This window comes from Desmodus rotundus, chromosome 13, assembly GCF_022682495.2.
Source record: "Desmodus rotundus isolate HL8 chromosome 13, HLdesRot8A.1, whole genome shotgun sequence".
Lineage (NCBI taxonomy): Eukaryota > Metazoa > Chordata > Mammalia > Chiroptera > Phyllostomidae > Desmodus > Desmodus rotundus.
This window is the reverse complement of record NC_071399.1, coordinates 52,590,986-52,603,090: the sequence shown is the minus strand read 5'-3', so window position 1 is coordinate 52,603,090 and position 12,105 is coordinate 52,590,986. Positions and strand designations below refer to the sequence as shown.

General features: G+C 36.6%; 1 protein-coding gene across 7 annotated transcripts in view; it reads left to right on the top strand.

The window, feature by feature from the left end:
- The window catches only part of DGKH (diacylglycerol kinase eta), a 231,013-nt gene that overhangs the window by 193,476 nt on the left and 25,432 nt on the right, over positions 1-12,105 (top strand). For all 7 annotated transcript variants that reach the window (XM_053916770.1, XM_053916772.2, XM_053916769.2 and 4 more), the window contains exons 22-25: positions 5,515-5,622; positions 7,597-7,710; positions 7,959-8,093; positions 8,961-9,124. In XM_053916770.1, the coding sequence (XP_053772745.1) occupies positions 5,515-5,622; positions 7,597-7,710; positions 7,959-8,093; positions 8,961-9,124 (521 nt within the window). The remainder of the gene's footprint in view (positions 1-5,514; positions 5,623-7,596; positions 7,711-7,958; positions 8,094-8,960; positions 9,125-12,105) is intronic.

Genomic DNA, 12,105 nt, shown 5'->3' with positions numbered 1-12,105 from the left:
TCTCCATATCCATGATTCTGTCTGTGTTCTTCTTGCTTGCTTAGTTTGTTTTTTAGATTCAATTATTCATAGATAAGTATTTATTTCTATTTTATTTTTCATAGTTTTGATCTTCTTTTTCTTAAATAAGTCCCTTTAACAATTCATATAATAATGGCTTGGTGATGATGAACTCCTTTAGTTGTTTTTATCTGGGAAGCTCTTTATCTGTCCTTCAGTTCTAGCTTTGATGTGTAGAGCAATCTTGGCTGTAGGTTCCTGCTTTTCATGACTTTGAATATTTCTTGCCAATCCCTTCTAGCCTGCAAAGTTTCTTTTGAGAAATTAGCTGATAATCTTATGTAAACCCCCAGTATAGGTAACTAACTGCTTTTCTCTTGCTGCTTTTAAGATTCTCTCTTTATCTTTAACCTTTGGCATCTTAATTATGTGTCTTGGAGTGGGCCTCTTTGCATCCATCTTATTTGGCACTCTGTGCTTCCTGGACTTTCATGTCTATTTCCTTCACAAAATTAGGAAAGTTGATTCTCTGTAAAGTGTTCTTTATTTTCATTGTGTATCCTTCATTTCTGACTGGTTCTTTTTTATGGTTTCCATGCCCTGTCTATGATGTTGAAGTTCTCACTAAGTTCACTGAGCATCCTTATAACCAGTGTTTTGAACTCTGTATCTAGAAGTTTGCTTGTCTCTGGTTTTTTTAGTTCTTTTTCTGGAGTTGTTTTCTGTGCTTTCCTTTGACCATGTTTCATCGTCTCCTTATTTTGGCAGCCTCTCTGTGTTATTTATTTATTTATTTTTTTATGTATTAGGTAGAGCTACTACATCTCCCAAGCTTGGTAGAGTAGCCTAATGTAGTAGGTGTCCTGCAGGGTCCAGTGGCACAGCCTCCTCTATTACCCAACCTGGGTACTCAAGGTGTGCTGGTTGTAGTTGAGCCTTGATTGCTTTTGGTACATCCAAGATCAGCCACTGCCAGTGTTCTCTCTGGGGTCACATAACATAAACTACAAAGTAATCTGCAGATTGCTGCTACTTGTGCTGGGCTTGCAGGTGCCCAGGCAAGGCCAAGCTGTGACCTGAGGCTGGCAGCTGCTAGTGCCAGGCCTGGGACAACTTAGTGAGGGGTATGGGGTTTGCTGAAGCCAGATGCTACTTGTTTGAAATAATTAAGGAAAAGCTGAAGCATGAGCCAAGAAGTCATTCATAAGGAAAAGACACTGGAAACAGGTTGGGTGGAGCAAACAGAGTGAGCCAGGTTGATGGAGTCTCAGATATGGCACATGCCTGCTAGCTCTTTGGCTCTGTACGGGGAGGGCTGAGAAAAGGAACAGTGGCCTCTGCCAGCACTTCCTTCTAGGAGAAAGCTATCCCCCAGCTCTCACCCTGATGCTGGACAGTTCATTTTCTCTCCATATGCCTCTGATGCCTTTCAATCTGCTGCCCTCACGATAGAGCTCCGAGGGAGTGAGTTTGTACATGGGCCCTTTAAGAGGAACTTCAAGGCAGTCCAGCAGTTTCTGTCTTCCACAGCTTCAATCCCCGCTAGTTTTTTACAGCTAGAAGTTATGGAGATTCCTCTTCCTGACACTAGAACCCTGGGCTGGGGGGCCTGGTGTAGGGCTTCACTCCTTAGATATCCATCCCAATTTTTATCTGCCACATGTTTGTGTGGAACCTGCCCGTTCTGCATCTGCACCCCTCCTACCAGTCAAGGTGCAGTTTCTTCATTAATTCTGTAATTGTAGGACTTCTATTCAGCTCAATTTGTCACAATTCTGAATGATGGTTGTTCTATAGTTTAGTTGTAATTTAGTTGGGGTTGTGTGAGGACATGAGCTGTGTTTACCTATCCACCTCTTGAACTCAAAGCATTGTTTTGAATGCAACAGATAAAATACATAGACATAGAAAAGAAACCAATAATACTGAAATAATTTACAAAATATTTTTAAACTATTAGTATGTTAAATTAAGCAATTTAAATAGAGCTTTCTTCTGAAGATACTCATTTTATTCATACCATACACTCATTCATATCATGCAGTGTATTCATTTATAAATATTTTTACTTTATTTTCACTTATAAATATGACTTCTGAATTTTTTAATTTTTAATTTTTTTTAAATTTAATTCCATATCTAAGAGAGATCATATGGTATTTGTCTTACTCTGACTCATTCACCTAGTATAAGGCCCTCAAAGAATTTTTTGTTATACATGGCTGAATAATATTCTGTAACATATACACAACATTTTTTTAACCCATTTATTCATCAATGTATACTTAGGGTGTTTTATATCTTGGCTGTTGTAAATAATGCTGTGGTAAACCTGGGGATGCATATATCTTTTCCAAAGAGTGTTTTAATTTTCTTCAGATAAATTCCAGAAGTGGAATTGCTGGATTATATGGTAGTTCTATTTTTAATTTTGGGGGGGAACCTCCATGCTATTTATTATGTTGGCTGCACCAATTTACATTGCTACCATCAGTGCACAAGGGTTCCCTTTTCTCCACATTCTCAGCAACACTATTTCTCATCTTTTTGATAATAGCCATTCTAACAGGTGTGAGGTAATATTGTGGTTTTGATTTGCTTTTTTCTGATAATTAATGATGTAGAGAAGCTTTCTATGTACGTGTTAGCCATCTTTATGTCTTCTAGGAAAAATGTCTATTCAGATCTTCTGCCCATTTTTAATCAGATTGTTTTGCTATTGAGTTATGAATTTTTTATATATTTTGGATATTACTCCCTTATCAGATATATGCTTCACAATTATTTTCTCTCATTCAGTAGGTTGCTTCTTCATTTTTTTGTTAGTTTCCTTTCCTGTGGAGAGGTTTTTGGTTTGATATAGTTACAATTGTTTGTTTTTGTTGTTTTGTTTTATTCTTTTTTTGCTTTCATTGCTTTGGATTTGGGTGTCACATTAAAAAATTCATTGCCATTGCCTGTGTCAAAGAGCTCACTTACCACTTACGTTTTCTTCTAGGAGTTTTATGGTTTTAGGTCTTGTGTTCAAGTCTTTAATTTATTTTGAGTTCATTTTTGTGTGTGGTATTGTGTAATATAGTGGTCCAGTTTCATTCATTGCTTCCTCGGAAGCATGTGGCTTCCAGTGTTCCCAACGGTATTTATTAAAGAGACTGTCCTTTCCCCCATTGTATATTCTTGGCTTCTTTTTTGTGAATTAATTGATCATATATGCATGGGTTTATTTCTGGGCCCTCTGCTCTGTTCCATTGATCCATGTGTCTTTTTATGCCAGTACCATACTGTTTTAATTACTATAGCTTTTTAATATAGTTTGAAATCAGACAATGTGATGCCTCCAGCTTTTTTCTTTCTCAAGATTGTTTGGGCTCTTTGGGGTCTTTCATAGCTACATACAGATTTTAGGATTATTTGTTCTAATTCTGTGAAAATACATTGGATTTTTGATAGGGATTGCATTATATCTGTAGATTGCTTTGAGTGGTATGAATACTTTATTTTTTTAATTTTCCTTATTTTTTTATCCTCACCCAAAGACATGCTCTTTGATTTTAGAAAGAAAGAAAGGGAGGGAGGGAAGGAGGGAAAGAGGAGGACAGGCAGGCAGACATTGACATGAGAGAGAACATTGCAAACCCGCAATGTTTTAGAGTACGGGACGGCACTCAATCATTTGAGCCCACCTGCCAGGGTGGTAGTATCAGCATTTTAACAATATTAATTCTTTTAATCCATAAACATGTAATACGTTTACATTTATGTATGTCTTCTTCAATTTCCTTCATTAAAGTCTTGTAATTTTCTTTTTTTCTTAAAGACAACAGAGATCAATTTTTTAAAGGTTTTATTTACTTAGAGTGAGGAAGGAAGAGAGAAGCAGAGAACCATTGATGTGCCAGAGAAACATCAGTCAGTTGCCTCTCACACACTCCCAAATGGGGACCAGGCACGCAGCCCAGGCCTGTACCCTGACTGGGAATCTTTTGTTCTTTGGTGCCACGCCCACTGCACTGAGCCACACCAGTCAGGGCATATTTTTTCAATATCCAGGTTTTTCACTTCCATGGTTAAATTTATCTTTTAGTATTTGATTTTTTGATACTATTATAAATGGGATTTTTAAAAATTTTTTGTACTTACAGTTCATTATTAGTATATAAAATGCAACAGATTTCTGTATATTGATTTTGTATCATGCAACTTTATAAAATTCATTTATTCTAACAGTTTTTTGATAGAGTAGCCTTGTCTTGTCCTTAATCCTACAGGAAAAGCTGTCAGCTTTTCACATTGGAATATCACGTTAGCTGTGGGCTTATCACACTTGTATATGACCTTTATTATAAAATCTTTAGGATCGCTCTTAGTTGTTCTTTGAAGTACTTCTTCATATTTAATAGTGATAGATGTTTTCATCTCCTTTAAGTTAGTTATATAATTCAAGTCACTCTAAAGAACACAAGGATGCCTGTTAAGAATATTGGGTCCAGAGAAAGATACTGTTCCTCTAAATGTTTAATGTTTCTTCATTTAACATACAGTGAGCACCAGCTGTGGTGCCAGGAATGGCCCTCAGTGCTGGAACAGTGTGGACCTTTCATTGTGTTCCATGCAAAAGTGAAGAAAGGGAATTTTTTTAAATGTCCGTGGGGTAAATTATAACGTATTCTCAGTTATTTCAAATGGTTGAAAATGGGTTCAGACTGGATTCTCATTTGTTTTAAAGATGGCAGATAATTTTGATTGGACATTAAAATGCAAGTCTTAAAAAGATCTGTTAATTACTTTTAGTGTTAATGTAAGAATTATTTAGTGAAAATATAGCATGTATTTTAAGTATAGCATCTGTAAGCTCTTTTCTTCTAAATGAAGCCTTAAACCCTGTATTCGGTGAGAATTTATTCATATCATGTATAACTGATTTTTTTTCTTTTTAAAGTGATAATGTAATTTTCATCTAAGTGAGTAATTAGGAGGCATGGAGTATAAGATACTTCTTAACTTCTTTTTTCTTTTTTTGGTTTTGGTTCTGATACTTAAAAATTCATTTTTGACTTTAACCAGTCACTGGTTAGTAACGGCACCAGCAAAATACCAGGATTTGTGAGAGGTGCTAGATGAGATGGTTAGGACTCAGAGTCTATCCTCACAGCTGCTACTTTCCAAAGGGATGCATAAAGTAAGGACCAGGATGACCGTAATATAAGTGAGAATATCTTAACTGACCTGAAAAAGAAACTCAAGAAAAGTACTGCCTGAATTTGGTTGAAAAAAGAGGTAAAACCTTTTTTTATTTAGTGTGGTTTTCTATAAAAATTTCTGCTATAGTTGTTTATACCTCAAAAAATTTTAATTAAAACCAAATAAGATAAAAATAATGTTTAGGAATATATTTACAGGAAAACAGACTTTACCAGCACACTTTCCTCCATCACTCTTTTTTTAGTGTACTGGTGGCTTCAAAACTAGCGGTTTTGCTCTTTTTATCTAACTTCTAAGCTCTTTACCTTACAGTGTGATGGACAATATATTCCTCTCCCCAGTCTGCAAGGAATAGCAGTATTGAACATCCCCAGCTATGCCGGAGGCACTAACTTTTGGGGTGGAACTAAAGAGGACGATGTAAGTATTTCCTTCCTCTTTCCAGATTCTAGAGGCTGCCCATATCCCCTGGCTTCTGGCACCTTCCTGTCTTCAGAGCCAACAAAGGCAGCGTGAGTCTTTCTCACATTGCATCATTCTGATCTCCTCTTCTGCTTCCCTCTTCTACTTTTAGTGAACTTTGTGAATACATTGGGCTCACACACATCATCCAGGATCATCTTCCCCTCTCAACATCTCTAAATTAATCACATCTGCAAAGTCTCTTTTGTCATGTGATGAGATAACATTCACAGGTTCTAGAGATTAGGACATGGACATTTTGGGGGTGGGACAGGGACATTATTCTGCCCACCAGAATACCTTTCTGTACTTTTAGTTTTCTAAGTTTATGTGATATATTATTTTAAAAATTATTTTGAAGAATGTCAAGAGGGTTCATTTGGCCATTGAGGTTGATAGCTATTTTGTTTTGTTTTCATGGTTTTTTATATTTAAAAAACACACAACCTAACAAAGCTAATTGTTCTCAAAATAACTTAAAAAGAGAGGGCACAATTACTAAAGTACATAGAACATAAAAATGAGCAGTGTTATCACGATCTTTGTCTGAAGAGTCACATACATTAAATGATAGGCCCTTTGATTTGAGATTTATGATGTAACAGTCCCACTGACCCATCTTCTCAGAGCTGTTAAATAAACAGCCAGGAACTAACGTGTGAAATAAATTGGGAAGCATTTGTAATTTTCATGATGTGAATATATTCCAATCCTATTGGTGTATAAAAACTAACATCAGCAGTCAGTTTTTTGTCAGCCTGTCACTACTCTTAAATATTTTAAGGGGAAGAAATCAGTGATACTAAGATGAATAAAGCTAACATTCCTTGAACACTTCCTAGGCAGTCAGTGTTCTGAGCGCTACATATTTATTATTTAATACCTAGTATTTTCATCTAAATTTTATCAGTTAAAGAACTGACACTAAGTTTACACAGTTAATAAGTAACAGAGACATAGTTTAAAACTAGGCAGTCTGGTTTTAAAAAATGATCAGAAATATCATGTCTGCAAATTTGTGTTCTGATATTTTCAGTCGAAGTTTTAATTAGGATGCTACTTTGTACTGAATAATTTTTTTCAAAGGCATAATTATTTATGATATAGTAAAAAAAGAGTAAAAGAGACAGAATAAAACAGGTGAAATTTTAAAATTTTAGGTTTTTTTTAAATGCAATTAACATCAAAATAATGTAAGCCTACATGATTTTTATCCCCTGAGGTTTCCATGTCCATATTGTCAAATGCTCTAAAGAGTTGTAATAAGATATAAAACACATATACATATTGTTTGTAACACCTTGAAAGATTTCCCTCAGACCATACCAAGTGGCCCTGATAAGACAGTTAGTTAGAACATCGTTCCAGTACACCAAGGTTGTGGGTTCAGTACCCAGTCAGGGCATATACAAGAATTGACCAATGAATGCATAAATAAGTGGAACGACCAAATGATCTCTTTCTCTCTCTCCTCTCCTTCCCACCCCTTCCTTTCTCTCTCTAAAATCAATTTAAAAAACATACCAAGTAAACTGGATCATAATCTGCATGTTCTTTTAGCTTTAACCTTATGAACTCTGTATTACCTTTCAGGTTTTTTAGGTTTCTGAAAATTGCATGCGTCATTTTGTCAGGACATCTGTGTTATCTTTCAGATATTTAATACATTTTATACCAAGATGAATTATGAGTGGCATGAATATGATGTCATGTGGGTCTCAAAACCTAATTTTTATTATGTTTGTTTGTTTTAAGCCATCTTCAGTGATATTTTTGTTTTGGGGTTATCATTTCCTAGTAATATTTACTTTTCTTAGTATTTTCATGATTTTTTAAAAACATATGTATTACAGAGTGTGCATTGCTTGATGTGCCAGTTTACTTAAACCTTAATTTTATTAGTGGAAGTGTAACACAGTTTTTTTCTCTCAGATATTTGCTGCACCTTCATTTGATGACAAGATCCTGGAAGTCGTAGCAGTATTTGATAGCGTGCAAATGGCGGTTTCAAGGGTCATTAAACTACAGCATCACCGGATAGCCCAGGTTTGTTTTTCTAGTGGAACTTGACTCCCCTGTGTGGACACTGGGGAAGCTATTTTCCATGACTCCTGCACTGCATGTTCATCTAAAAAATACTGAGTTTCTCCCAATGTCAGTTACTACTATGTCATCACAGTGGAAAAGCCTAACATAGTGTTCCACATTGTGGACTAAAGGGCAAACTTGAATGTGGATTTTATGTCAATTTCTCAGGATGATTTGTACTCTTAAAATAATGTGTTTTGTTTCAGTGTCGTACAGTAAAAATCACTATATTTGGTGATGAGGGAGTCCCAGTGCAGGTGGATGGCGAAGCATGGGTTCAGCCTCCAGGGATTATCAAAATTGTGCACAAAAACAGAGCTCAGATGCTAACAAGGGACAGGGTATGTAACCAAACACACTCCTCTAGATTTTTATCAAGACTTCTAAAAAAAATCTTACATTGTCATGTAAAAGTAGAAGTCAAGGAAAAAGATTTAAATTGTCTTTTAAATTTGACAGTTAAGTCATTGTGGTTTGAAATATGAACAAATATTTATTTAGTCTTTTAAAAAATTAATTTGTTTTTAGGTTTACCAAAAAAATGAACAGAAAGTACAGAGAATTCTAATTCTGTTCCCACATACCCCATCACCTGGACAAGCCCATGAATTCCCCTACTATTAGAATCTGGTATTAGTACATTTATTATAATTGATGAGCTAATATTGATACTTACTGCCTGAAGTTTATAGTTTACTGTTTCTGCTGCATGTTCTGTGGGTTTTGACAAATGTGCAATCACTAGTATCCAGCATTTCAGGATGACACGGTGTAGTTTCACTGCCTTAAAAACCTCTCATGCTCCACCCATCCGTTCCTCCCCCTTTTACCCTTGCCCCTGGCAACCACCGATCTTCACACTATCTCTATAGTTTTGGCTTTTCCAGAATATGCATTTTTAATTAAAGTCACACACATAACAAATAAAACTACCAATGTCCATCCTATCTACTACACATAGAATAGTAACGATTGAAGCTGTCCTCTTTTTAACTTTCTAGTAGTATTTATTCATAATTGATTACATTGCTTTTTATTTATTATGTATACTGGAAAACTATGTTTTTTGTACTCATGATTTATTTAATGATGTGTAAGATTAGAACAAAAGCAATAGTAGTTTCAAAGTCATTCATTATATAAATACACATTTATTTGGGTCTCAGAGCTCTAAACCAACAGTTCATTGTAATACTGACTTTAAATAGGCTTTTGAAAGCACTCTAAAATCTTGGGAAGAGAAACAGAAGTGTGATTCTGATAAACCAGTTCTTCGAACCCATTTGTACATCCAACATGCTGTTGATTTGGCCACGGAGGAGGTATCACAGATGCAGCTGTGCTCCCAGGCTGCTGAGGAGCTCATTACGAGGTATGGTGGTCCTGCTGACTTGTGAACCATGAGAACTCTGGTGTTGCCCAATTTTGTTTTATTAGTTTTAATACATCATTTCAGTTGTTTGGAGTATGTAAAAGAGATGCATTTACTCTCCTTCGTTTTCTGCCTCAATGCTTACTGTTCTCCTTCATCAGATCCCCTCTAATACATATATACTCACACCTGTGTTCTTCACAGAACAGATCTCAGACTTCTTGAAACACAGTGGAGAGCTTGCCCAATGTACCCTACCACACAGTACTCTTTCTGTTATTATTTCCCCAGCAGTTTATATGCAATCTTTACTGACTTCTATATCGCCTTATAATTAATTATTAATTAAATGTTGATGGAATATAGAAGGAAATTGCTCCCAAGGAGAGTTGAGGAGGTAGGGAAAGAGTCCAAGAATCAGTTTCCAACAGACTTATCACAGAGACTGAGAGACCATACAGAAATTAATTTTGGTGGACAGAAAGGGGAAGGATAAAAATGACAAGTTCCCGATAAAAATCACTATGACTAGGAAGTAACCTTCAAAGGGGAGGAGGGACTGTGGACAGGTGGGGATAATTAAGCACTGCCTTCCGAGGCCACTATGAATGTTAAATGAGACCCACTGTGTACATTGCTTATTATCACATCCTGTCTGGCACATTTTGTGTTCTCTGAATGCTAGCTATTATATTCTTCCCACTCGTTCATCTGGTTACTCATTAAAATGTTGAAAAAGAAGAAAAACAAAGCTCGGGGGTACTAGGTGCTTACTTGCCCCATTTTTCCTCCCTCCGACCCACTGTCTGCTATCCTCCCATTCCTTCCTCTTCTCTTTAGAAGAGCATTTGTTAGACACCTAGAATGTACTAGATTTTAAAGATATTTTTTAAGAAATATATACTCTCCCTACTGCTGGAGACCAACATTCAAACTTAGAATAATGTATGATAACTGCCAGATACTGAGAAGCTTTGAAGAAATTCAGGGAAAATGAATAGCTAAACTCATATAACTGCATTATTGTACATCTTAGCTTCTTACCGACAGAGATATGAGATTTAGAGTAAATCCATCTTTTAGATGCTATAGACAACATCTGTGGACTCCCAACTTCCCATGTTTTTCCCCAGATTTATTGAGGTATAATTGACATGAAAATTACATACACTTAAGGTATGCAGGGTGGTGATCTGATACACGTGTGCACTGTACAATGTTTGCCACAATCAAGCTAATTAATACATTGTAGAAAACAGTATGGAGGTTCCTCAACAAAATAGAAATAGATCTACATCATTTTCTTAAAACCAAAATATGTTCCCTTGAAACCAAAGTGTGCTTCCTATATTGTCATCCTGTCAAACAACCAAATAACCTTATAAAAAAAGGAAGTACAGCTTGGCCAGAATTGGTTTTGGTCAACCTAGTTTGGTTACATTTGTTTTTTTAAATTTTACAAATGATGAAAATCAGACTCACTCGTCAATTCTCAGAATTTAGTCATTCAGTATTTAACTCATATTTTGAACCTCTTCTGTGTGTTGGTCACCAGTTTGGTCACTGGGAATGCCAAGGTAACTCTTGCAGTTCCTCGTAGTTTGCGGGCAGAGTAGTAGGAGGGAGAAGTGTGGCTGGAGTGTTGTCATAGGTCGCATAGTGGGTGCTGTAGTTCTACAAAGGAGGCCAGAGGCAGTGAGGGAGACTGCCTGGAGGAAGTGGCCTCTCAGCCAAGTCTTGAAAGAAGAGTGGGAAAGGAGCAAGCTAATTAAGCTTGGGACCCAGCCTGGGCAAAGGCCAGAAGAGCGAGAGTACCTGGCACTTTAAGGAAACTTCAGGGAGTTCAGGGTGACTAAAGTGATGGCATGGTACATTTGCCGGTGAGGAAATGTGGAAGGAGGGCTGAGGAGGGGCCACAGCTTTGTCAGGGCATTTCTGGAACAACGTGGAGCATTGTCTGCAGCACAGCAAAGCTGAGGCAGGATGAGCGCTGTCAGAATGGTCCTTAGGAAACATGGATTGAGGCAAGAGACATGGGAAGGAGGAGAGAGATTTCAGGTAGGTCAGGATCTAAAATTAGTACGTGAGTATGAATTAGGAGACACGGTAGCCCTAAGGTTTCCAGTCAAATGCTAGCCATAGTATTCAGGAAAAGGAGCAGATTTTGAGAGAGAAAGTGATAGGTGGGCCCCAGATTAGACTTAAGAGAATTTCAGTTATGTTGAAAATATCTAGGAGGAGATTCCGTTGGCACTTAGAAATGTTGATCTGAAGTTGATTTACCACTTTAACTTTCTTTGAAAATTAGAACATTTACCCGTCTCTATTCTGGTAAACAACCAGTTCTTTATGATTTCCCTGGGTTATTGGTAAGAATGCTGAGGTGACATTTGCAAGTTCCTTTAGGCCTTGGATATCAATTGCGTGATCCTTAGGAATTAAACCCTTTTCCTTTACTCTTGATTCGACTATGTAGGACTCCGTCTCTTCTTTTGTCCTACTCTTTCCATATTGAAAATCATTTTCTTTGAAGATGTGAGAAGCAAAAAGGGTTTGAATAGTCTTGAATTCTTGCTCATCTACAAACCTTACATTTTCTAGCAGTTGGTAGAACTTTTCTTCTGTTCTCTTCTTTGGCCTTAGAGCCCTCCAGGATTTTGTCTTTGTAGGACTATTCTTGAAGGTTTCAATTCCAGAGACTCTGGAACACCAGTCTTTGGAGTTAGGTAGACATAACTGACTATCACTTATTACTAGCTTTGTATCCATACTAGATCACTCTGACCCTCAATGTCTTCATCTATAAAGTGGAGAAAGTCACAGCTATCTTTTACATTATGAGAATTAAATTAGATAATACATATAAAGTACTTAGTATGTAGATAATAGATATGGCAATGTTCCTCCCCTAATCTGTTGTATTTGTTCCTGCTTGAAGTTTCAATGAATGAAAGATAAGTTTCTACTCTCTACATTTGGGA